Below are 27,952 nucleotides of genomic sequence, written 5' to 3'. Positions count from 1 at the left end.
CTTCATTGCAAATATTGTAAAATATGTTATTTTTAGATGTCTTTTGCATGTTATAAAATCTATACCAATGCCTTTATCAATAATTAATTCCTTATATATGAATAATAATTGTAATGTAATATTATAATGTTTTTCAGCACATTTCCTTGCTAATGAGGGTATACAAGTCTTTGTGTTTGCTTGAGAATCGTCCTATTAATATTTTAACATAAAAAATGTGTTTGTCAAACAACCAGTGCTGGGCAGTAGCTTCACTACAAGTAGCGAAGCTAGTAGTTTAACTACATTTTTCAGTAGCTTGGCGGTAGCTTAGCTGCTTTCTTAATCAAATAGCTTTTCAGTAGCTAAGCTCTTTTTTTGACCAAGTAGTGAGGTAGCTTCCACACAAGCTACAATTTTCCAAACATTTCTGAAGTCGTCCTGAATTTGAGAATAAGCGCGTCATTTGAATCGGCATAGGACGTCGTTTGTTCCATATTTTCGAGTTGTGCAGCCTTCATTCATACAAAACATTACCACTCGCATTCTGTGAAGACTCGTGCTCTACCTCTGATTGGGTTATGTCGCCAAGCCAAGCCAATATAAAAACATAATAAATATTACAATTGAAACTATTAATAGAATGTGCTTTGGCGGGCACCTCACAGACTCTGTGCAGGCTACCTGCTGCCTGCGGGCCCACGTTGGAGACCCTTGTGTTAAGATATGTCAGGGCCAGGTGTTTTTGAATAAAGGCAGCTCAAACATGCATTTTATTCTGGGAGTAGGATAAGTCCAGCAAACAGCCCCAACATGTGAAGTACCTAGGCCTACATTATGCTTGTATTGCCTATAAACAGGGCCGTGCACAGGGGGGTGGCCCGGTGGCTAGAGCAACTGCCCTTCTGCCCTAATCGGCTGAGGTGCCCCTCTCGCCAAAGTCAAAGTGTTCTGTTACCGCTCGTTTAAAGATCCACTGTTTCTGGTAATCCACTTCGTATTTTCCCGCCCGCTCCGCAGCATCTCTCACATTCTGTGTCCGCTCTTTGAAGGGCGAAGACGACAGTTTGTTGTATTAACAGGTAGATTCATTACATTACCTCAGTTGTTTAGCTGCTCAATTAATTTGGTAGTTTGAAGCCGAGAGAGGTCGTGTTCTATTGCTTGCTTGTGTTCTCGTGATCACTACTTAATTTTCTCGTTATCTCAAGATAACAACAGTTTTTTTCTCGTGATCTTGACATAACAAAAGTTGTATTCTTGTGATGTGATTAAAGTTTACGTGTACTCAATAGAACATAATTTTTAGACAGCAAAAGCATATTTAGCTAAATTAGTATGGATGAACAAATGAGATTTTACTTAGATCAGGGATTCGCTCAAGATGAAACAGATTTGCCAATAATTGACCATTTGATGGCGCTGTGAATTTATGGACCGTCTTTAAAGTACTCCATATACCTTTCTACTTTAAACAGCATTAAAATGGAATAACTTAAAGTCAACAAACAGTCACAAAACCAAATGTAAAGTGTTCGTGGTTGTCAACTATAATGCACACTTTTTTAGATGTTTTATATTTATTCAAATAAACTGTTAAATAGTATTGAAGATAGAAACGTGTACAGTGCACTTTAGAGATGGTCCCTAAATTCACGAACATCAAACTTTATTTATTTATTAAGTCTATCGACAATTAACTACGCGGGGTAACGGCGAAGACTCCATATGCATCAGCAGTCCACTTCAAAATAAATGAAATATTATGGACAGGAAATTACATTATGGCATTTGGATTATTATGTCTGGATAGCGAGAAAACAACTTTTTTATCTCGAGATCATGAGAAAACAAGCAGCAAAAAAAAAAAAAATATGGATGACCTCTCTCGGCTTTCCTATGTTTTTGTATTTCTGTGGGTAATGATTTGCTCTCTGTCTTCTTAAAGTGCTAACAACTTAGCAAACATTTTTAGAATTACAGTGATTGTCTAATGTGTAATGTACCCGATGAGATCTAATATAAATAACACAAAATTTGCTGTTGTTGGCAAACTTTGTCAACAAAAAATAAAAAACAATGTTTTTTTTTAAAAAAAGACAGAGGTGGAATTTTGAATTTTGAACAGCTGCAAAAGCTGTTCAAAATTGCAAACATGGATTCAAAGCTTCAGCATGTAAATCATATAGAATATTAAGAAGTTTTGTCACACTCTAAATCTTGTTATAAAGTCTATTTTCCATTATAATCACTTATATTATTTGATACTAATCTATAACACATCATATTGTTAAAACCATATAAATTGTGCCCCCCGTGCCCCTTTTTTGGTTTGGGCCACTGCCCCTCAAAATGTCTGTGCACGGCCCTGCCTATAAATACCAAAATGATAAATTGAAACTGAATAAATAATTACATAATAAAACTGGTTAAAAATAAAAAAGTAGCTTGGATGTAGCAAGCTACTATTGATGTAGCTTAGCTTGCTACATTTCCCAGGGGGGTAGCTTCAGTGTAGTGAAGCGCTTCATTTAATGTGAAGTAACTGGTAGCTTAGCTCACTACATTTTCCAAGTAGCTTGCCCAGCACTGCAAACAACTGTTGTTCATTTCTTTAAAGTATTTAGGCTTCAATAATTGATGTGTCACACACAAATGACACTTCATTTGGATATTTTCATGTAAAACTTAGAATTAGATGGATTAATCGCGCTCCCCTGAACGCTGTAAAGACGGCTCCTTGTACAAAAACAACAGCCGGATGACGTCAAAGTACCGCGAGAGCGATTTGCGAAATCATACGGAGGAGTTTGCTTTTAAATCGCTCTCGCGGAACTTTGACGTCATCCGGCCGCCGATTCTTGCGGCGCCGCATGTAGTGAACAAGCATAAAGTTACTTCCGGAAACTCCGCTCGTGACAAGTGGTAAAATCTTGGGAGAGTGCCAAACCAAAGATGTGTGCCTTGCCTCACCTGAATCTGTTCTTGTCATGTAACAATTTAAAATATCCATAAGACATATTTAATTGAAACTATTTATTATGTTCATTTTATTTGCAGGAAATGAACTAAACATTCAGTAACATTACAGATTTATCAGTGTAAACCTTCTATATGGTCACCAGGGGCCCCTCAGGAAAATTCAGATAGGAAAAAAGTTTTTGGTGCATTTTAAGTCATTAATTACTCTGTAGTACACAAAGTGGACACTAGAGTGTAGTAAAGGACACAGAGTCTTCATTGATGCATTGTTGATGGGAATGACACAATTTGATTAATGTTTTTTTTTTGTCAACAAGGAAAAAACAAGATAAAAAGTATAATTATTCATATTATTATCATTCTTAAGAACTGTCTTCTCTTTCATGGATCTTCACCCCCAGCAAACTAAGTTGTTTAAAAAGCACATTCCATGAAAATTTGACTTTTTCCATATTTAAGTGCTATAATTGGGTCCCCAGTGCTTCTAGAAACCCAGAAAACATAAAAAACAGCAACCCTGTAACTTTGTTTTGGTAAACCTCTCTCTGAAAGCATGCATGTGAAAAAATAGGTCATTCAGATTTCGCTTTCAGTTGCGACTGTGACTGCTCTTCTGAGGGGCGCAAATTCAAAATATATTTCCGGAGTGTCATGTGTGTTGCGCGTGTAAAGTGCCTATTTTGACAGGCTACAATAAATTATCTATACGTTTTTTTTTACCTCAAACTTTACATATGTATGAAGATTTATTTTACATTTTAAAAAAAGTATTGTGGGATGTCCCCTTTATCACCTACATAATGCTGTCTGTGACTTGTGACATTGTGACACAGAATGGAAAAAACTTTCCTGTGAACTAGTGGAGGATGTGAGAAAATACCTCATGAATCATCTCTGACTAAATGTATTAATCATAATGGTTCTGCAATTCAGACACTGAAGGCTGATAAAAGACAAAATGTGAACTTGTATGTTTTTAGTTTGTGTGACAGGTAAGAAAGACTTTGATTCTACATAAATGTGCTTTTGTCATCCTTGATTTGAATCAAACTCAGTCTGTCAATCACATCTATCAGTTTATCTGTTTGTTTGATCTTAAATAGTCCTCCTATAGGATTCATGTTTGTTCCTGTAGAATACATCGCACAATAGTATAAATCTCATACCAAATAAAAGAAGGAAGTCTTGGGCACATATGTTGTATTCATTACATTTTTATATCTTATCTTATTAAGGAGTTGTAGACTGTTGAATAGAGAATGGTCACTTGTGACAATTTAACCCATTGGCAGGTAACCGGGTATCTCACAATACACACGAGTACACTGTGTGGACATCATCTTTCTGTAGAAACAAGAAAAAACAAGTTACAGTCATGTTGAGTCATTGCATTGGTTAGGCATCAGTCATGACCTAATGTTGAGAGTCAATTTTTTGTGTGAAAAAAATCACTTGACATTTAAGCAAGGATTTTTTGCATATATGTATATGTATGTATGTATATATATATATATATATATATATATATATATATATATATATATACACACACACACACACTGACAAGCCATAACATTATGACCACCTCACTAATATTGTGTAGGTCCCATATATATATATATATATTTATCTTTTTTAATAAAGATTTATTTTACATCTTAAAACATTCATAATATGACTCATTTAAGGAAAATTGCAGTGTTTACAAACGGCATCTGGCACGGCATGTAAATTTTTTACACATCATCTTGTGTTAAGATTTTAACACATTATATGTCATTTTAACAAATTTTATCTGTTGATTTTGTGTTAAATTAAAACACAAGTTGGGTTAAAAGCTTAACACAAAATGTGTGTTTCAATAATAACAGAGATCTGGGTAATTTCTGGGACAACGCATTGATGGTGCTTTTCTATTGCATAGTACCCCACGGTTTGGGTCCGGTTGGGTAAGCTCTCCTCACTTTGGCTTTTTAGCTTTTCCATCGAGTTTAGTAACACTTTGCAGTGGGAGGGATTATAGGCGTGTTGTTATATTTGCGCTGCCTACTGCTGTGACATCATACAAGTGAGAGCGTTGTTGGAATGCATTTATTTATTTCTCAGTCCGCCACAAAATCAAAACTGGCCACCACAAATAGATGTTTGCACATCGCGTTTATCACTACCTCTCTGTCTCATGTGACAGTTTCTGTACAAACACCCGTGGCGTCAGTGGACGCGCTCCGCTGAGCTTCATTTAAGTTGCATGTAGGCATATATGCAAACGTGCCCGTCACAAATGTGCTGCCACAAACTGCAAGTGTGAAAAAAACTGTTCTAATGTTCCTGATTCTCAACCTGCACAGTAAATGCCCTGGTGTTAATTTTAACACCGGTCGGTGTACAAAATGGAACCACCAGCAGGGTGTTAAAGTAACACTGAAGCAGTGTTGAAGTTAATGAGATAATGAAGTGATGATTAAGACATTAATGGTGAGCACCTGCTGGTCATTCTGTGTCAAGTCAACTAAATTTTTGGAAATTTTGATTTCATTACTCTTTTTCTGGAGAAAGTAATACTAAAGTGATAAAAAGACAAAATAGGAAATGCAATAGATAAATACAGCAAAATCCCCAGTTAAATAAACACTGCTGGGTGTATATATGGCTCCATCTTTTTAGAGCGTTAAAAAGTAACACTGAAGCAGAGTTAAAAGCTGCAAACTTTCACTTTTGCCTCTCTATCATCATCTTTGTTTGAAAACTTAAATAACTTGCAGAGTTATTTTCTAAACCTGGATGATAAGTTTAACTTTTAAACTTCTGTCAAAAACAGAATACAAGTGCTCAACTATTCCAGCATCCACACACGTGATTTAGTAAACAAATCTTCTTTCTGACGAGAGTGTAAGTCAAATAGACGTTTACCACAAAATGTATCACATTAAATCTCAAGTTTGTGTTTGTTTTAGATTCATTTGAAGTCACCATTATGGTGATTAATGTTGCCTTTAGGTATTTGTCCCTTGACCTTCACTGAACTAACTCTCCTCTTGTTGCAATTGCAACAGTGTTTTATTGAGATTGCTTGTTAATTGCTTGATATAACGGAAACTCTTTCAGAGCATCTGAGCTTGTTTGTTTATAAGGTATTAAAACCTGAGATTATAATCAAATGATAAAGATATGAAGTATGCAAAACACATGATCTTTACATATGACACTGCTCTGACTAAGATTGCTGTAATGCTCTAGTTTTTATTATTACTATTTTTTTTGCTCAAGAGAGACATCAACACTTCGGATACAAATCTCAACAATGGTGACAGTAAATGGTAAGGGAGTCGTACAATTTTGTAATGTTGCAATGCATGATGGGAGTTAAGAATGAGTTTTATACAATCCTCTTACCCATCATGCATTGCAACATGACAAAATTGTACGACTCTCTTACCATTTACTGTCACCATTGTTGAGATTTGTATCAGAAGTGTTGATGTCTCTCTTGAGCAAAAAAAAAAAAAATAATAATAATAATAATAAAAACTACAGCATTACAGCAATCTTTTAGTCAGAGCAGTGTTATATGTAAAGATCATGTGTTTTGCATACTTCATTTCTTTATCATTTGATTATAATCTCAGGTTTTAATAATTGGTAGTTTATCTTATAAACAAACAACCTCAGATGCTCTGAAAGAGTTTCCGTTATATCAAGTAACGAACAAGCGATCTCAATAAAACACTGTTGCAATTGCAACAAGAGGAGAGTTAGTTCAGTGAAGGTCAAGGGACAAATACCTAAAGGCAACATTAATCACCATAATGGTGACTTCAAATGAATCTAAAACAAACACAAACTTGAGATTTAATGTGATACATTTTGTGGTAAACGTCTATTTGACCTGTGATTACACTCTCGTCAGAAAGAAGATTTGTTTACTAAATCACGTGTGTGGATGCTGGAATAGTTGAGCACTTGTATTTTGTTTTTGGCAGCAGTTTAAAAGTTAAAGGGGTCATATGATGAAAATGCCAGCACCGCCACCCCGTAGGCCCGAGCAAAAATGTGTCGTTTTGGGTGTGTTTTTTAAAATGCAAATGAGCGGATGAAGTGCAAACACTGATCACAATGATGGTGGTTTATTGTAATTGAAACTCTATTGTGCTGTCAAGTCCAAAAATGTGTCGTTTTGGGTGTGTTTTTTAAAATGCAAATGAGCGGATAAAGTGCAAACACTGATCACAATGATGGTGGTTTGTTGTAATTCAAACTCAATTGTGCTGTCAAGTCCTTCTTTTCTCTCTCTTTCAGAGTTCAGATTAAGGAGGCGGTATTATTCTAATAAGATATCCTTATGACATCATAATGAAAGCCAAATTTCAATGACCTGTTTTTGCTCACACCTACAAAGTGGCAATGCTAACATTCTCATCATATGACCCCTTCAAACTTATCATCCAGGTTTAGAAAATAACTCTGCAAGTTATTAAAGTTTTCAAACAGAGATGATGATAGAGAGGCAAAAGTGTAAGATTGCAGCTTTTAACTCTGCTTCAGTGTTACTTTTTAACGCTCTAAAAAAGATGGAGCCATATATACACCCAGCAGTGTTTATTTAACTTGGGATTTTTCTGTATTCAACTATTGCATTTAATATTTTGGCTTTACTTATCATTTTATTATTACTTTCTCCAGAAAAAGAGTCATCAAAATAAAAATGTTAATTTGACACAGAATGACCAGCAGGTGTTCACCATTAATGTCTTAATCATCACTTCATTATCTCATTAACTTCAACACTGCTTCAGTGTTACTTTAACACCCTGCTGGTGGTTCCATTTTGTACACCGACCGGTGTTAAAATTAACACCAGGGAATTTACTGTGTGTGGATGTTTTTCATCGCTATAAAAGGGAGTTTGGAAACTTATAGCAGAGCACAGATAACAACATGTTTGCTTCGAGACAGCGCAAGCTAGCATGACGGTAAAGCTAATCTTTTACATTATAGCGATGACGCTGGTTGTGACGATTCTCTCAGACCAATCAGTGATCTACAGTGTTTTTGCATCTTGTTTGGTATCAGCTTGGGTCGTTTGGAACCTCAACCAAGGTGGTACTAAAAAACTGCACTGGAAAAGCTCACAAAAGTAAACTGAGCCGACCCAAACCAAACCGTGGGGTACTATGCAATGGACAAGCACCATTAGTGTGTTGTCCCAGAATTAACACTAATGTGTTGTTATTAACACCTCTGTTCTAAGAGTGGTGTGAACAGCATGATATTTTGGTCACTTTCAGGCACAGGTCCCTTTGTCTGTGTATGTATATATAAAAGGGTTTTGTTGCAAAACGAGACAACTCAGAATTGTTCAGAAATCTCGTTTTTTGGTTATGCTTTCCAATTAACATCAATTCAACTGCAGTTGGTTTGTTTTGATTTAAACCTTCATAACTTAAAGGGGACATATTATGAAAATCTGACTTTTTCCATGTTTAAGTGCTATAATTGTGTCCCCAGTGCTTCTATCAACCTAGAAAATGTTAAAAAGATCAACCCAATAAGTTAGTTTTGGTAAACCATTTTCTGCAAGCATGTGAAAAAATAGGTCATTGTAATTTGGCCCTTATTGTGATGTCAGAATAAGGTAATACCGCCCCCTTTATCTGCACTATCCAACCACAGCACAACCATTTAGTATGGAGAGAAAGAGAGAGATAAAATAATTCACAGCACAATTGAGTTTCAATTGCAACAAACCACCATCATTGTGATCAGTGGTTGCACTTCATCCGCTCATTTGCATTTTAAATGACACACCCAAAACGGCACACTTTTGCTCAGACCTATTTTAGACTTAGTTTACATCTTAAAAAAAATCTCATAATATGTCCCCTTTAAGAAATACAGCTAAGTAGCACCATAAAAAAATAATAACATGATAACATAATAATAAACATGTTTTGACAAAAATGTTAAAAACAGAGTTATCTCGTTTTGCAACAAAACTCTTCATATATAGGGAAAAGCTTTAAAACAAACTATGAGCTCAAAGCAAGAACAGCACACACATCAACACAATCTCTTACCGGAGTCTCTTTATGGCAAGCACAAAATGTTGTATCGGCATAATATATCTCTTCCTCATCAGTCTGAACTGTTTTCAAAATAAACAGTCAGAAATTGTGCTTGAAAGTAATATTGGGACACATCTTTACACACAAAAGACTTTTAGTACAATAAAAACCAGAGGCGAACACTACTTGAATATTTTAAGTAAATTTTACAAGCATCTGTTTGTCTTTGGAAAAAAGTGACTTTACTAAAAAATGTTCACTACATTCTAAAGCATAAAGCATGAGTTAACTTAACTCAAACCATTTAAGTAAACCGGTTGCATTAAACCATTTAAGTTTTAAAACACATACAATTAAGTACTGTGAACTTGAGTCATGTGCAATTATTCACTTATATTTAAGTAGTGTGACCTTAAATATAAGTGCATAACTGCATATGATTCAATTTGTTTAAGTTCACAGTACTCAAATGTATGTGTTTTAAAACTAATGCAAACGGTTTACTTAAATGGTTTGAGTTCAGTTCACTTTTAGGTTTTACAGTGTGTGTATTCCTTTTATATTGCATATTAAAATTGATTTAATACCTAATTACATAAAAAATGTGTACTTTTACTTTTCTTGAGTAAAAGTACAAAAGTACTTTTTACTTAAGTAAAAATACTAGATGTTTAATGTACTTAAATATTAAAAATAAACCAAAAACTTGAAATTATGAAATGTAGTGGAGTAAAAATTATGATAATATGCTTTGGAGTGTATGTTTTCCAAAGAAAAACACTGATAAAATACGCATACCTAAAAATGTACTTTTATGTAAAGTAAAAATACTTAAGTAGTGTCCGCCTCTGATAAAAACTGATAATACTTGCCTTCTTGTCTTTTATGTCTAGAATAGAGAAGGTATATCACACCTAGAGCTGCAGAAACCACAACCAATATAACCACACCAACAAGTATCTTTATCCAATGTGGATACTGGGTGAATGCTGTAATGTAAAAATTGAAAAACATTCAGCAGTGTTTGACTTAAGAAAAAAACACTGCATGCAGATCTCTAAAACATTATAGTGAAGAGTTTATGTCCATTGTTTGTAAAGCACACAACTTATAAAAATAGTTTGAGTAAAGAAGAACCAAATATATTTGTTGATCAATTTGTGGGTCGTCCTTCACAACCATCAATAAATTAACAAATATCTGTCACTGCTGTCTTACCTGAACATGTCTGACAGACATGATTGATGTTGAGATGTTGAGTTTGGTTTGTGATGGTATTGTTGAGTACACAGCTGTATGTGTTTGTATCCTGATATTCAACCTCCAGAGGTAGAGAGAGTCTGATGTTGAGATCAGACACACTGATGCTGGACAATAAACTGTTTCCTTTGTACCAGGACAGACTCACATCTCTCATATTCATCACTGAACACAATAAGGAACAGTTTGAGGTTGATGATGATGAAGAACATTGTGATGAGTCTCTGGTGATGACAGGAACGGGCAGAGGAGCTAAAAAATGACAATGGAAAGTTACTTAGAAATTAAAACAAATACAAAATGATAAAAAAATATGTAGGCAACCTGTAGTCTCACTTTATGTGCATTATTGAATCTGTAATGAAGTCTATTAACCTCTAAATCATTTTATCAGAAAGAAAGTCACAAACAGAGAAAATACAGTAATTAAAAGCTAATTCAGCCTTCACACACATCTACTAAATCCCTAACACCACCAGAACTCTGTATTAATTTTTGTTATTAAACACTTGACTTACCATAGACAATAACAGTAAAACTTGTGAATGATATCTTGTCTCTGATAATCTGTAGTTTATAAAGTCCAGTGTGTTCAGTTCTGATGTTTGTGATGGTGAGAGATCCAGTTTGATTGTTCATCTGTAGATGATCTCTAAATATCCCATCCTCACTGACAAACACAGACTTTATCTGGTCCCTTGTAATGATTTCAGCTAGACGATTTTGGTCAAAAGTCCAGAGAAATTGTATGTTTTTCTGTATTTGAGTAATATCAGTGTGTAGAGTAACAGAATCTCCCTCCTTCACTGACACTGACTTCACTTCATCAACACCAAACACATCTGAAACACAAACAGAAATAACTGCGTCACCTATTAACAACATATCATGGCAAGTCAGCTTGCAGTGGGGAGTGGCTGTGTCTGAAGGGGGGTTGAGGGTCATCAAAAAAACAAACAAATATTTTTTACTTTTAACTCAAATGATTTTAACTACTCTCCAGTGGCAGTCAGTGACTTCTTTTCTCGAGGGCACTCGATGTGAAGTTCGTCACAACATGTATGTAGCCGTCATGTGTGTTGTTTGTAATTTTAAAATATGTGTTCTGCGCGTCGAGAGATCCCGTGTCCATCACGTGTCCCGTCAAAACAAGTGTCCGCTGCAGACGCGTCCAAAGGGTTCATGACAAAAGAGACGCCTGCTTTTGTCAGATACTCACATAATCTCATGCGTAATCAGAGTTTACTGTTAAGAGAGTGTCTTGCGTTTATTTTGTGAAAGTGAGCGTCGCTTTTATCATTAACGGTTTTGACGCGTGCAGCAAGGACTTATTTTGACAAAACAGCAGTGTTGTTTTTGGCAGCCCTTTTAGTTTTCGTTTTAGTCTTAGTCTTTTGGACGAAAATGCTTTTAGTTTTAGTCACATTTTAGTCACTTGTAAAATTTATAGTTTTAGTCAAGTTTTAGTCGACGAAAACGCAAAAAGGTTTTAGTCAAGTTTTAGTCGACGAAAACGCAAAAAAGGTTTTAGTCAAGTTTAAGTCAATTTTAGTAAAAAAAGTATTTTTTAACCAATCAATTTAGGTTAAAAAGTGTGGTGTATTTAATACAATTAAAATGTGCATTAAGGTTGTCCCTGAGGGCTTGCCGTTGTTTTAGTCGGTGTGCCTTCTGCGCATGTCATAACAAAAAGTTATGATTCAAAAGTTTAGTCTAATATACCATCATGTTGAGTTTGTGTGTTACGCTGAGACCTCGCTTATAAAGTTGAGAAACGCGTGCCTTACCTTATTTAAATACACCACAAAAAGTATTGGAAATGGGCTTAGGTTTGACAAGCAGATACATGTAAAACCTTAAGCTTACACTCTAAAAAAAATCCGTAAAAAAACAGACAAAGTACTGTGTAAATATGAAGGAATTTTCCGTATTTATGTTTTACAGGCATTTATCTGTTTTTTTATAACATGTTGCATTATGGGTGCAACAACTCCTGCTGCAATCTTTCACTTTTGCCTCTCTATCACCATCTCTGTTTGAAACCTAAAATTACAACTTGCTTGCAGTTATTTTCTAACATGGATGATGTTTAACTTCTAAACAAATGCTGTCAGAACAAGATACAAGTGTTAAACTATTCCAGCATTGACACATGTGATTTAGTAGACAAATCTTCTTTCTGATGTGACGTGTAAGTCAAATGGATATTTACCACAACATTTATCACATTAAATCTACAGTTTGTGTTTGTTTTAGATTCATTTGAAGTCACCACTATGGAGATTAGTGTTCCCTTTAGTTAGGCTTTTGTCCCTTTACCTTCACATAACTGACTCTGCTCTTTGAGCATTGCAACAGTGTTTTTGCTTGTAGCAATTGCAACTTGTTGCTTGAGGAAGGAGAGTTGTCTATTGTGTCATGTAAGCTTGGTTGTTATTCTGCCTAACATTTAATATGAAATGATAAAATAAGAATAGTGAACTGAAGTGTAGTAGAGTGACACTCTATGCTGCTCCAAAACACACTATATTGAATAAGATTGATGCAAATGTGTCATCTGTGGTTATTGCTTCAGAGACATCCACACTTTGGATACAAATCTCAACAATGGTGAGAGTAAATGTTAAGAAAGAGTTTTCCACAATCCTGGTACCCAGCATGCATTGCGGCATGAAGCTTTGTTGTTGATTGTTACCATTGTTGCGTTTCATAGGCGGATTGATGTGTCCATAAAGGTTACGGACAGTGTTCTATAAATCTACAGAATGTTCAGTTTTTGAATAAATGGAAATTCTGTAAACATAACGGAAAAAGTGCCGGTACACTCTAAAAAAATAATCCGTAAAAAAACGGATAATGTCCTGGCAGAAAATTACCGGCACCTTTTCCGTTATGTTTACAAAATTTCTGTTTATTCAAAAACTGAACATTCTGTAGATTTATAGACCACTGTCCGTAAATTTACAGAACATTTTCCGTAACCTTTAGGGACACTTCAATCTGCTTATGAAACGCAACAATGGTGACAATCAACAACAAAGCTTCATGCCGAAATGCATGCTGGGTACCAGGATGGCAGAAAACTCTTTCTTAACATTTACTCTCACCATTGTTGAGATTTGTATCCAAAATATTGATGTCTCTGAAGCAAAAACCACAGTTGACACATTTACAGCAATCCTATTTAATATAGTGTGTTTTAGATCAGCATAGAGTGTCACTCATATACATTTCTGTTCTTTATTCTTATTTTATCATTTTATATAGAAATGTTAGGCAGCAAAACATAAAAACAACCAAGCTTAGATGACATCATAGACAATTCTACTTCCTCAAGCAACAAACAAGTTGTAATTGCTACAAGCAAAAACACTGTTGCAATGCTAATAGAGAAGAATCAGTTCTGGAAGGTCAAGGGACAAAAGCCACTAAAGGGAACACTAATCACCATAGTGGTGACTTCAAATGAATCTAAAACAAACACAAACTGTAGATTTAATTTGATAAATGTTGTGGTAAATATCCATTTGACTTACACGTCACATCAGAAAGAAGATTTGTCTACTATATCACATTTGTCGATGCTAGAATAGTTTAACACTTGTATCTTGTTCTGACAGCATTTGTTTAGAAGTTAAACATCATCCATGTTAGAAGATAACTCTGCAAGCAAGTTGTAATTTTAGGTTTCAAACAGAGATGGTGATAGAGAGGCAAGAGTGAGATTGCAGCAGGAGTTATTGTACCCATAATGCAACATGTTATTAAAAAAAACAGATAAATGCCCGTAAAACATAAATACGGAAAATTCCTTCATATTTACACAGTACTTTGTCCGTTTTTTTACGGATTTTTTTTAGAGTGTAATATTCTGCCAGGACATTATCCGTTTTTTTACGGATAATTTTTTTAGAGTGTAGTGCTGTCTTGAGCATTTGCAGGTAGTGTCACCAAGATCTGACTTTTTTGCATTGGAAAACATTTATATAGTAAACTGTCATAATGAAAACATGACAAAGCAATTTGACTATCTTGTTCATAAACAATGGTGTCAGGACTTTTCATATTGATGACACTGACACTTTCATTGACATGAATACTTGCTTTTGAGGAATGACCTATCCATTTTGAGCAAGTGACACGCTTTTGCAGGTTATCAACTAGGTTTTGCAATTTAACTGTTGTGCAAATGTAAATAGTGATGTGAGAAATGCACCTAAGCGACTGAGAAAAACTGTAATTCATAGTATAAGTCCTTACACACAGCAAAATCCCCGGTGTTAAATAAACACTGTGGGTGTATATATAATCCACTCCCAGATGGGTGTGTATAAAGACTGGTGTTAAAATTTAACACTGAAGCAGTGTTGAAGTTAATGAGATAATGAAGTGATGATTAAGACATTAATGGTGAACACCTGCTGGTCATTCTGGGTCAAATCAACCTTAATTTTAGAATTTTCCCTGTCTTTAATTTTTTTATTTTGATGACTCTTTTTCTGGATAAAGTAATACTAAAATAATGCAGAAAGACAAAATATTTAAATGTAATAGATGAAATCCCCACAGTTAAATAAACACTATCATCATCTCTGTTTGAAAACTAAAATTACAAATTGCTTGCAGAGTTACATGGATAACTTCGATACAACTGGTGTAAATCTGGTTAATAAAGTTAGTCACCATTGCTCCGATTAGTGTTTCCTTCAGTTGGGTACTTGGGTCTTTAAGTTTAGTGTTAGTTTTTTTCTGCTCATTGTGGCAGTGTGTTTATTAAACACTTCTGTTAGAGCAGAGAAAGATGAGAGAAATGAAGTCTTAAACTGTTACAATGTTGATTATTATGAAAACATTAGTGTTGTGATTTAATGTTCTCATACAAAAAAAATAATCAGTGTATATAAGTGTATAATTTTATATTTGGTCCACCCCATGAAATCCATATAGCCTTAAGAGTTAATATTTTTCACCGAAATCTAATCTGTGCTTCCAGTCAGACACACTGAGACATCAACAATCAGCCTATAAAACACAATCATGGTGACAATCAACAACAAAGCTTCATGCCGCAATGCATGCTGGGTACCAGGATTGTAGAAAACTCATTCATAACTCCAATCATGCATTGTGACATGACAAAATTGTGCAAATTTCTTACCATTTACTGTCACCCTTGTTGACATTTGTATCAGAAGTTATGATGTCTCTCTTAAGCAAAAAAAAAAAAACTAAAGCATTACAGCAGTCTTACAGAACAGTGTCTTTTCATAGAGCATCTTTGTATTTGCATTGTTGTCTTTATCATTTATTTATGCTCAAATGTTTTGATGATTGGTAAAGAATAAAATAAATAACCAATTTCAGATGCTATGAAAAGTTTTCCCCTTTACATCAAACAATGAACCGTCTTAATAAAACAATGTTACAATTGCTAAAAGAGGAAAATGAGTTTAGTGAAGGTTAAAGGAAGAATGCCTAACTAAAGGAAACGTTAATCACAATAATGGTGACTTCAAATATACTCATAACAAACACAAACTTAAGATTTAATGTGATACATTCTGTGATTACATCACGTCAGAAAGAAGATTTGTCTACTAAATCATGTGTGTGGATGCTTGTATTTTGTTCTGACAGCTGTTTAGAAGTTAAACTTATCATCCCGGTTTAGAAAATAACGCTGCAAGTTAATTTGAGTTTTTTTAACAGAGATGATGATAGAGAGGTAAACGTGAAAGATAGCAGCTTTTGGAGTCATACACCCAACAATGTTCATTTAATACTGGGGATTTCTCCTTAATTCATCTATTGCATTTTGTCTTTCTTCATCATTTTAGTATTACTTTCTCCAAAAAAAAATCCAGGAAAATGTAGTTAATTTGACCCAGAATGACCAGCAGGTGTTCACCATTAATGTCTTAATCATCACTTCATTATCTCATTAACTTCAACACTCCCTGCAAGTAAGCCTACAATGGCCCTTTATGGGCCCACTTAGGGCTAGTCTAAGGGCCCCGCGCAGGTTTGCTCATTGGCAAAACGTTGGCCCCTTAGCACCGGCCCTGCACGGGCAGCCCTCACTTAGCCCCCAGGAAGCCCTCATACAGAAAAATCCCCAGAGTTAAATAAACACTGCTGGATGCATACACTGTCCCAATCTTACAGAGTGTTAAAAAGTAACAATGAAGCAGAATTAAAAGCTCTGTTGTCCTCTTTCTCAACATCTCTGTCTGAAATATAAAATTGCATTTTACATCTTACTTGTAGAGTCATTTTCTTAACTTATGTTTAGATGTTGGCCGTTTCATTTAAAGTCACCATTATTGTGATCTGTGGTTGTTTTAGTTGGACTTTGACTCTTGACCGTTGGCTTGTTAGTGTTTTCTAACTGCTATATCTAAGTGTGTTTAAAACACATGTTATAGCAAAGAAAAGGCAATTGTAGTTGAATATTGCTGGTTGATACATAAACATTGTCAAACTTAATCATTTAATGAACAGATTTATTCATATAGTTTTCCCCCCTCATCAGAAGCTTCATTTTCTGTTAATAATGAAATACTGCAGTGTAAGGTCCAGTACTCTCATAGCAGTTTATTATTCTGAAGGATTTTGATAGTGTGCACATAAACATTAACCACTGCACAATGTAGACGCACAGACATCAAGAACCAGAGCACGAATCCCAACAACGGTGACAAAGAAAATGGTAAAAAAGGTCATTATTTATTCATGCCGCAGTGCATTCTGGGAGTTCTGGATGAGATTTGTTATTTGTTGATACCCAGCATGCATTGCAGCATGAAGCTTTTCGTTTTATTGTCACCATCATTGTAATTCATACTCTGATTCTTGATATTTGTGTGTCTACATTGTAGAGCAGTTAATTTTAAGTGTCAGTGTTTCAAAATTCTTCAGAAAGACAAACTGCTAAGAGAGAGCTCGATCTCATACTGCAGTATCACATTGTCAGAGAAAGACCCTTCTGATAAGTGTGCAAACAATAAATGAATTCATAAGTTTTTATATGATGATGTTCAGACTTTATTTACTGAACTGACCACCACCAAAGGATCGCATGCTGCCATAACAAACATGTCTTAAACACACAAAGTTATAACAATCAAAAGACTGAACAAGGCAAAGTCAAGAGTCAACTTTAACTAAATCAAACACTGATCACAATAATGGTGACTTTAAATGAAACAAAATCTCAATCTAAAGTTAGAAAATGACTCTACAAGTAAGATGTAAAATGCAATTTTAGATTTCAGACAGAGATGGTGAGAGAGAGGATAACAGCAGTTTTAATTCTGCTTCATTGTTACTTTTTAACACTCTGTAAGATGGGACAATATATACATCCAGCAGTGTTCATTTAACTCTGGGGATTTCTCTATGTGAGGGCTTCCTGGGGGTTAAGTGAGGGCTGCCCATGCAGGGCCAGCGCTAAGGGGCCAACGTTTCGCCAGTGAGCAAACCTGTGTGGGGCCCTTAGGCTATGCCCATACAGGCCCATCGTAAGCTTACTTGCAGGGCTGCTTCAGTGTTAAATTTTAACACCAGTCTTTATACACACCCATCTGGGAGTGGATTATATATACACCCACAGTGTTTATTTAACACCGGGGATTTTGCTGTGCATGCAAAATGAGTGAACAAGTTGTCATAATACAGGATATGGTCAAACATATTTCTATACATTTCCATTAGATGTTTTTTTCTAAAACTGTCCTGAATTGGTAAATTGCTCCCAGGTGAATCTTGACTCTCTAACAGACAGAAACGTCCCCAGCAAGCAAAAACCGAGACGTTGAAATGATGGCTAACTATAGACCCAATATAGTCCGGCTATGAGTAACTCACTTCTACCCTAAACAACCTTGAATTTGATTACATGCCATTTTTGCCAAAATAACTTGAAGGTGAATGATATTCCAACATGTAAGCAAAGTCAACAGGTGTTTAAGGTGTTTGCTTTCATTTCTTTTACATGTTCAATAAGTATACGCATCGTCTATTTTTTATGGTTATAGACGTCTATTAGACATTCACTGGCAGCCCAAATTTAGCCTTGTTTTAGCCAAACATGCTTGCTGGGTCAGGAGATATAGGAAGACTTCAGTGTAATTCCTACAGCACTGCATGTACAGTTTTCCCTAAAGAGATTGTCCTATGTTCACATTTCTACTTCAGTTTTTTTTCTTTGTGCTATGCAGTGCTGTCTTTTCCTTTCGGTATGGCAATGACATGGTCTTTCAACGATTTACAGTACAAACAGTAAAAGCGTAAATGTAAATTTTGTCCAGTCTCTTGCCACAAACTCCCACACAATTTACAATAAATGTCATGAAAAATTTTGGCCAAAGTTTCCATCAGAACATCCCTCCACAATAAACTGACAACATGACTAAACATGACTGTCTTATCCGAACACAATGACACAAGGACTTGTCCTTCTGATAGTACTAACATGTTCATTGACACAGATATTTACTTTTGAGAGATGAACTAAGGATTTTGAGAAAGAGAGTGGCTTTTGCAGGTTATCCATGGTGTTTTGCTACTTCTACAAATTGTTTTGAGAAATGCACTTATTGTTTAGCAAATGTCAAAGATGATTCGAGAAATGTACGAAACCGTAGAGGATAGCGAGGTAAGTTGACACATCGTTTTCACATCTGGTCAAGATCGCTTTAATCTTACGTGAGCACAATTTTTTATATTTTTGTCTTAAAAAGTAAAACATTTGCACTTTGTTAGGTATGAATGTCAATAAATATTAATTTGCACAAAATATAAGAGACAATAATGTGTCTTGTTGTCACAAGTGATCATTCTCTATTCAACAGTCTACAACTCCTTAATGGGATATGAAAACGTAATGAACACAACATCACAACATATGTGCCCAAGACTTCATTCTTTTATTTAGTATGAGATTTATACTATTGTGATGTATGGTGCTCAGTAAATGTTAGACAGTGTGAAATGTGTGACAATACCCCGATCTCCCGTATACTGTACAAACATAAATCCTCTATTTATTTATATTTAGGGTATTTAAAAACAAACAGATAAACTGATAGATGTGAGTGACAGACTGAGTTTGACTCAAATCAAGGATGACAAAAACACATTTATGTACAATGAAAGTCTTTCTTACCTGTCACACAAACTAAAAACATATAAATCCACATTTGTCTTCAGTATTTATCAGCAATCAGTATCTGAAGTGCAGAGACACTATGATTAATACATTTAGTCAGAGATGATCATGAGGTATTTTCTCACACCCTCACCCTCAGAAAGTTTTTTTTAAACTTTCCTTCTGTGTCCTCGTCATATCTAGGTGTTAAATGGGGCTTTCCTATGGAGGACCACATGCAAAATGTAATAAAGAACTTCAATAGATAAATAAATAGACAAAGTTACAAAAAAATCATTATGGTACATTTTATTAGCCAATAAAAAGTGAGATAAAAAAAATAATGTAGAAATTAAATATTAATCTATTAATAGTTCAAATTAATATAACAATTTGCAAAAACAACATAAAACACTCAATAAGTTCATTATTTTAAATTGCATTTATAAATTCTTAATTAAATAATGGAATTTCAAAATGTATTTCAAAAAGCAATTTAAAAAGAGAAATAAATAACTGGATTTATAAATTGAACTACAAATACAGGTTTAAATTAGGCGTTTAAAAGGGCATTTCCGTTTAACATTTCTGTTTTCATTTCCTGATGGTTCTCCTTGTTCTTTTCGCTGTTCGATTTGCTTTTCGTTTTGGCCTCTCTATTTAGCTTTTCCGTGACTCTTTGGGTCCTCATCCGAGGATCTATAAATCTGCGCATGATGTACAATCAGAGCCAATCAGCGAGCTTGTTACATCCACCTGACCATAGCTAATTTGCATTTCTCATTTGAACATTTGCAAGGACCCAGGGAGTCACGGAAAAGCTAAATAGAGAAGCTAAAACGAAAAACAAATCGAACAGCGAAAAGAATAAGGAGAACCATCGGTAAATGAAAACAGAAATGTTAAACAGAAATGCCCTTTTAAATGCCTAATTTAAACCTGTATTTGTAGTTCATTTCCGATTGCTGCTATAATTCATCTAAACATTGTTTTGAAGGGAAATGGCATCTAATTAAAGAAACCAAATAAATATTTATGGTACAATGCAATAATCCATAATGATAAATAAACATAGATAATAAACAACAAATAATAATAATAATAATCTAAACTATAATAGAAACGCAGAAGGCATTTCGCAGTGGGACGAGTCCTAACTAAATACGGAAAAGAATATTTAATAAATTATTAAAACATTTAAAAAGTCATTGAACAATAATGAAAATATATTATTAAAAATATTAGTGCACATCGGCTGAAGATCATTAGCCTAAACAAGCTTCTGCTACAAATTCGAGTCTCGATTACTCCAGACCACTCGTAGATCTACGATGATTTTCAAGTGCTACTTAAGTTACGAAGCTTTTGGGAAATGGCCCGTAATTCTAAGATGATTTGTACGATCGTTTTTACGATCTACTTAGCCCCACGATGCTTTTGGGAAACCCGGCCCTGGTAGTTATTAAATATTGAACTTCTTTGTTACATTTCGCATGACTCTTGTAGTCCTCCATACTTTCCACAAGACTTTTTAAGATGTAAATACATGTAGGAAGAGATATATACAAATAGGAAGAGAAGTTGCCTCGCGGAAGGCGGCGAAGATGGCGCTGATGAGCACACTTTGGAGCGTAAATGACAGATGGGACGATAACTATTCTTAATCGCACAGCCGATATTATTCACAGCTATTTCATGTACTATGGCTTTTGATCAGTAAGCCCTTATCAATCTGGAATCATCGTTTATAAAAAGCAACACTCGTCAAACATAATCATTATAAATATTATTTATTTTCATGAAAATACCTGAACATTTTTGAAGAACAGCAATATAAATATATCCTTAAGTCATTTTCTGGAGCTGCGTGTCATAGCTGGTTCTGCTTCTGCGGCGCATATTGAGTTTCTGCACAAGAGTGCCTCTGGCTTTTGAATGTAATTTATAGAGAAGCAGCAAGCATCATATCGATATATCGGTGCAACCCTATTTAAGGCCACAGCCCATGAGACTTAAAGTTCACATGAAATGTGCCATTTGGAACAGGACCAGTCTTTTGTTAGGATTGCATCAAAGGCCCTGTCCCATATGGCATACTCCAGACTTGTGCACTTACAGTTTTGACAGCAAATAAGGTTGAAAAACAGATCACAGATCCTTACTCTAAGGACAGGTATAAGCCTTGGAAATAAGGTACGTTTTTAACATAGATTTAAAATCAGATTCTGATTGAACTAATTGGAGGGAGACTAGGAAACTATTCCACAGTTTTGTTCCAACGATACTAAAGGCATGATCACCACTCAGCTTCAGTCTGGATTTAGAAACCATCAACACTTTAACACATGGGCACTCTTGCGCACTTCCTTTCGCTTGCACAAGACTGCAAGTGTGGGTATTTGGTTGCAGGCTGATGGGATGTGGGATGTTTCAGTTTTAACAACTTCCTTTTTTGTTGAATTAATAATGTCATATCAACATGCGTGTATGCAGAGGTGTTAAGTGTTAACCACATTTTCTACTAACTAGAAATATTGCAGTAGGTTGACGTAGAATATATTTTACTCTCACAATGAGTGAATATTGTAGATAAATGACACAGATGAATTCTTAAATTACACAATGATTACAATTAAGTGAAGGAATAAAAATGCAGTTGCAGTATAAACTTTATGTTGTACAAATTTCACAAACAACTTAAAATAAATAATCCCCATCGTCTTTAACTGCAAAATTTAGACTTCTTTAACAACTGCATACATAATATTTCAACAAATAAATAGAAAAGCTGTGCAACTTGCAGTAATAGTATTAATCATTCAAGTTCAAGCACAGATAAACTACACAGGACAACATATTATTAGCAAAATATAGATGTCTTTAAAATTTGCCATAGAGATTCCCTAAGCTGATCTTAGGTCAGCAGCCAGCAAATACTTTTAATAAGTACAATTACAAGTTAGGATGTATTTGATTTGTTGCATTTAACATACACTATAACTACATATACAATGAGTGATATCCAGTGTAATAAAGTTAGCATATTTTAATGAGATGTATGATGGTATTTTTTATCCTTTACATGTTTTCTCGTCTTCTATCCAGTTTTCCTGACCTGGGCACCTGATATCTAAGACTTTTTTCTCATCTGTAGTGTGTTAAAGGGGCCTCGGCATGAAAATTAGACTTTTTCCATGTTTAAGTGATGTAATTGGGTTGCAAGTGCTTCTATCAACCTAGAAAATGTGAAAAAGATCAACCCATTAACTTCGTTTTGGTAAAACATTCTCTACAAGCACATACAAAAATAGGTCGTTGAAATTTGGCCCTCTTTATGATGTCATAAGGAGCTCTTATTAGAACAATACTGCCCCCTTTATCTGCACTATCCAACCACAGCACTACTATTTAGTGCAGAGAGTAAGAGGGAGAAAAGGAGGACTTGACAGCACAATTGAGTTTCAATAACAACAAACCACCATCATTGTGATCAGTGTTTGCGCTTTATCCGCTCATTTGCATTTTAAAGGACACACCCAAAACGGCACATTTTTGCACACATCTACAAAGTGGCGATTTTATCATCTTATAATAAATTATCTGTGGGATATTTTGAGCTAAAACTTCACATATGTGCTCTGGGGACACCAAGGGGCGGTTTCCCGGACCAGGATTAGCTTAATCCAGGATTAGGCCTTAGTTTAATTAGGAAATATAACTAGTTTTAACAAACATGCCTTACTATAAACATTACCTGTGTGCATTTTGAGGTGAAACAAAGGGCACTGATGTATTTTAAGATATGTAAGTGCAAGTTGTTTTCAGTTTGGACAGCTCTTAAAAGTGTTTAAGTCTAGGACTAGTCTAATCCCTATCCGGGAAACCGCCCCCAAAGATTTATTTGACATCTTAAAAAAGTCTTGTGCCATGGCCCCTTTAATGTAAGTTCTCTCTCTCGCTCTCTCTATCTCTCATCTCTGCGATGACTAATCAAAGCTCCCACACATTCTCATGTTTGACTTTACGTGGGGCTGCGTATATCAGTGCATGGGGAAAAACTCAGTTCTGTTTCGTTTTGTCTGTGCCACCTATGCATGTCGCCCATGCCTAAATCCGCAACTGCACATGGGTGGGCTCGCAATATATTTCCAGGTTGCACAGGCATGAGTACAATGCTCAGATGTGTGCACTCTTGTCAATCATGTGAAGTGTGGGACAGAAAGTGAGCAAGTTTAATCAAGTTGGTTATAAACCAACCAATTGAACTTACTATTTTAAGTTTTAGATGACTATTGTTGGAGTAAAACAAAAACAAAAATGTTAAAAAAAAGGGAATGATGATTAGTTATTTCACCGTCTGTTGACGCTGGCTTTGTGTTTGACCGCATGAGCCGTGTATTTATCTTGGAACACAATGCTAATGCTCTTGTGACCCAACCAGAGAATCTATCGGCCAGACGGAAAGATTTATCGGCCGAGGCCGATACTAATGTTCAAATACCGTACGATAAACCGCCCTCTGCAATATTATGTGTAATAACGCAGTATTGACTCACATACTGTAGTTTGCTTGGGTTTGCTTGTCACTTAACTTGATTTACAAGTAAACATAAAATATATTTGGATTTAAAGAAGTCTACAACTCATCACTAGTCAAATCACTTGCACAGCCAGTTTTAATACATTTCATTAAACTTTATGTACTGATCAATCTACAGGTTATTTAGTGCAGTAACACTTCCTGAAGTTTGGTCTTGACTAAACAATATTGCATTACCCTGGTTAAACCATGGTTTTATTGTGGTAAAAGTTTTTTTTTGTGTGTGTATTGATTACTATCAGCAAAACCATGGTTTTACTACACTTACCATGGTTTAACTACACTCTAAAAAAAACCAGCATGCATTGCGGCATGAAGCTATGTTGTTGATTGTCACCATTGTTGCGTTTCATAGGCAGATTGAAGTGTTCCTAAAGGTTACGGACACTGTTCTGTAAATCTACGGACAGTGTTCTATAAATCTACAGAATGTTCAGTTTTTGAATAAACGGAAATTCTGTAAACATAACGGAAAAAGTGCCGGTAATTTTCTGCCAGGACATTATCCGTTTTTTTACGGATTATTTTTTTAGAGTGTATGATTTTTACTACACTCTAAAAAAAATCCGTAAAAAAACGGACAAAGTACTGTGTAAATATGAAGGAATTTTCCGTATTTGTGTTTTACAGGCATTTATCTGTTTTTTTTAATAACATGTTGCATTATGGGTGCAATGACTCCTGCTGCAATCTTTCACTTTTGCCTCTCTATCTCCATCTCTGTTTGAAACCTAAAATTACAACTTGCTTGCAGAGTTATTGTCTAACATGGATGATGTTTAACTTCTAAACAAATGCTGTCAGAACAAGATACAAGTGTTAAACTATTCCAGCATCGACACGCGTGATTTAGTAGACAAATCTTCTTTCTGATGTGACGTGTAAGTCAAATGGATATTTACCACAACATTTATCACATTAAATCTAGAGTTTGTGTTTCTTTTAGATTAATTTGAAGTCACCACTATGGTGATTAGTGTTCCCTTTAGTTAGGCTTTTGTCCCTTGACTTTCACAGAACTGACTCTGCTCTTTTAACATAACAACAGTGTTTTTGCTTGTAGCAATTACAACTTGTTTGTTGCTTGAGGAAGGAGAATTTTCTATGATGTCATATAAACTTAGTTGTTTTATGTTATGCTGCCTAGTATTTAAATATGAAATGATAAAATAAGAATAAAAAACTGAAGTGTATAAGAGTGACACTCTATGCTGATCTAAAAACACACTGTATTGAAGAAAATGGCTGAAAATGTGTCAGCTGTGATTTTTGCTTCGGAGACATCAACACTTTGGATACAAATCTCAACAATGGTGAGAGTAAATGTTAAGAAAGTTTTCTGTCCTGGTACCCAGCATGCATTGCGGCATGAAGCTATGTTGTTGATTGTCACCATTGTTGCGTTTCATAGGCAGATTGAAGTGTCCCTAAAGGTTACGGACAATGTTTTGTAAATCTACGGACAGTGTTCTATAAATCTACAGAATGTTCAGTCTTTGAATAAACGGAAATGTCTGTAAACGTAACGGAAAAGGTACCGGTAATTTTCTGCCAGGACATTATCCGTTTTTTTACGGATAATTTTTTTAGGTTACTCTACTCTAAAAAAAAATCCGTAAAAAAACGGACAAAGTACTGTGTAAATATGAAGGAATTTTCCGTATTTATGTTTTACAGGCATTTATCCGTTTTTTTAATAACATGTTGCATTATGGGTGCAATAATCCCTGCTGCAATCATTCACTTTTGCCTCTCTATCACCATCTCTGTTTGAAACCTAAAATTACAACTTGCTTGCAGAGTTATTTTCTAACATGGATGATTAACTTCTAAACAAATGCTGTCAGAACAAGATACAAGTGTTAAACTATTCCAGCATCGACACACGTGATTTAGTAGACAAATCTTCTTTCTGACGTGACGTGTAAGTCAAATGGATATTTACCACAACATTTATCACATTAAATCTACAGTTTAAGATTGATTCATTTGATGTCACCACTATGGTGATTATTGTTCCCTTTAGTTAGGCTTTTGTCCCTTGACCTTCCAGAATTGACTCTGCTCTTTCAGCATTGCAACAGTGTTTTTGCTTGTAGCAATTACAACTTGTTTGTTGCATGAGGAAGGAGAATTTTCTATGATGTCATATAAGCTTAGTTGTTTTTATGTTATGCTGCCTAACATTTAGATATGAAATGATAAAATAAGAATAATTAACTGAAATGTATAAGAGTGACACCCTATGCTGATCTAAAAACACACTGTATAGAATAAGATGGCTGCAAATGTGTCAGCTGTGGTTTTTGCTTCATAGACATCAACACTTTGGATACAAATCTCAACAATGGTGAGAGTAAATGTTAAAGGGGTCATATTATGAGATTTTTTAAAGATGTAAGTTAAATCTTTGGTGTCCCAAGAGTGTGAAGGTGAGGATTTAACTGAAAATACCCCACAGATAATTAATTACAGCATGTTAAAATTGCAAATTTGTAGGTCTGAGCAAAAGTGAGCCGTTTTGGGGTGTTTCCTTTAAAATGCAAATGAGCGGATGAAGTCCAAACACTGATCACAATGATGGTGATTTGTTGTAATTCAAACTCAATTGTGCTGTCAAGTTCTTCTTTTCTCCCTCTTACTCTCTGAAATAAATAGCAGTGCTGTGGTTGGATAGTGCAGATAAAGGGGGCGGTATTATTATAATTCGCCATGCTACCTACCTCACAAAACAGGCGAAATCTGAACGACCTAATTTTTCACATGCTTGCAGTAAATGGCTTACCCAAACAAAGTTACTGGGTTGATCTTTATCACATTTTCTAGGTTGATAGAAGCACTGGGGACCCAATTATAGCACTTAAATATGAAAAAAGTCTGATTTTCATCCTATGACCCCTTTAAGAAACACTGTTAAAAATAAACCGTACATTTTACGGTAGAAAACCGGTAGCTGTGGTTGCCAGATCTTTACCGTCAAAAATACGGTAGCAATGTTATTGGTTTTACGGGATTGCACCCATTGTACTGTATATTTTACAAATTTTAAATGTTTTTTTTTACAGTTTATAACTGTCTATTTAACATGTTTATGTTGCTAAAACAGTTTATATTTGTCAAATTCAAGGGTTAACATTGTAATACTTATGGTTCATTACCATTTTTTACAGCTCAAAACTATTTATTGTAAAGGTTTATGTTGTACAAATGACGGTTCAGTACCATCTATTTTACAGTACTATTTCCATTATGTTTATAGACATTTCCTTTAATTCCTTTAAAATACTGTAGATTTACAGTAAATTCTCCGTAGTCTTTACAGACACTTTAATCCGCCTATGAAACGCAACAATGGTGACATTCATCAACAAAGCTTCATGCTGCAATGCATGCTGAGTACCAGGATTGTAGAAAACTCATTCATAACTCCCATCATGCATTGTGACATGACAAAATTGTGCAACTTTCTTACCATTTACTGTCACCATCGTTGAGATTTGTATCCAAAGTGTTGATGTCTAAAGAAACTAAAAAAAGAAACTAACTAAAGCATTACAGCAGTCTTGTTCAAAACAGTGTCATTTGCATAGAGCATCACTTATTGTGCTTTATATCTTTATTGTTCTTTTATCATTTCATGTTCATAAAATATTTATAAAATTTTATGCATATAAAATTATATGCATGACATACAAGCAATAAATAGATCACATTATAGTTTTTTCTACTTCCTCTAGCAATAAACAAGTGGTCTTTATAAAGCACTGTTGCAATTGCTAAAAGAGGAGAGTTAGGTCAATGAAGGTCACAAGGACAAATGCCTAACTAAAGGAAACACTAATTACAATAATGGTGACTTCAAATGAATCTTAAACAACCACAAACTGGAGATTTAATGGGATAAATTTGGTGGAAAATATC

At 35.0% G+C, this 27,952-nt stretch overlaps 1 protein-coding gene across 1 annotated transcript; it reads right to left on the bottom strand.

The window, feature by feature from the left end:
• Window positions 1-889: 889 nt before the first annotated feature.
• On the bottom strand, window positions 890-19,576 carry LOC141359614 (CD48 antigen-like). The gene is made up of 4 exons (XM_073862346.1): window positions 19,450-19,576; window positions 10,802-11,125; window positions 10,242-10,535; window positions 890-1,023 (listed from the first exon to the last, which is right to left on the bottom strand). Exons 1-4 carry the CDS (start codon window positions 19,481-19,483, stop codon window positions 890-892), a joined length of 786 nt encoding a protein of 261 aa, XP_073718447.1. The 5' UTR covers window positions 19,484-19,576.
• Between the last annotated feature and the right edge of the window lie 8,376 nt (window positions 19,577-27,952).

The sequence above is a fragment of the Misgurnus anguillicaudatus genome, chromosome 23, assembly GCF_027580225.2.
Source record: "Misgurnus anguillicaudatus chromosome 23, ASM2758022v2, whole genome shotgun sequence".
Classification (NCBI taxonomy): Eukaryota; Metazoa; Chordata; class Actinopteri; order Cypriniformes; family Cobitidae; genus Misgurnus; species Misgurnus anguillicaudatus.
The sequence above is the reverse complement of the archived record's forward strand: the minus strand, read 5'-3'. Positions and strand labels throughout refer to the sequence as shown.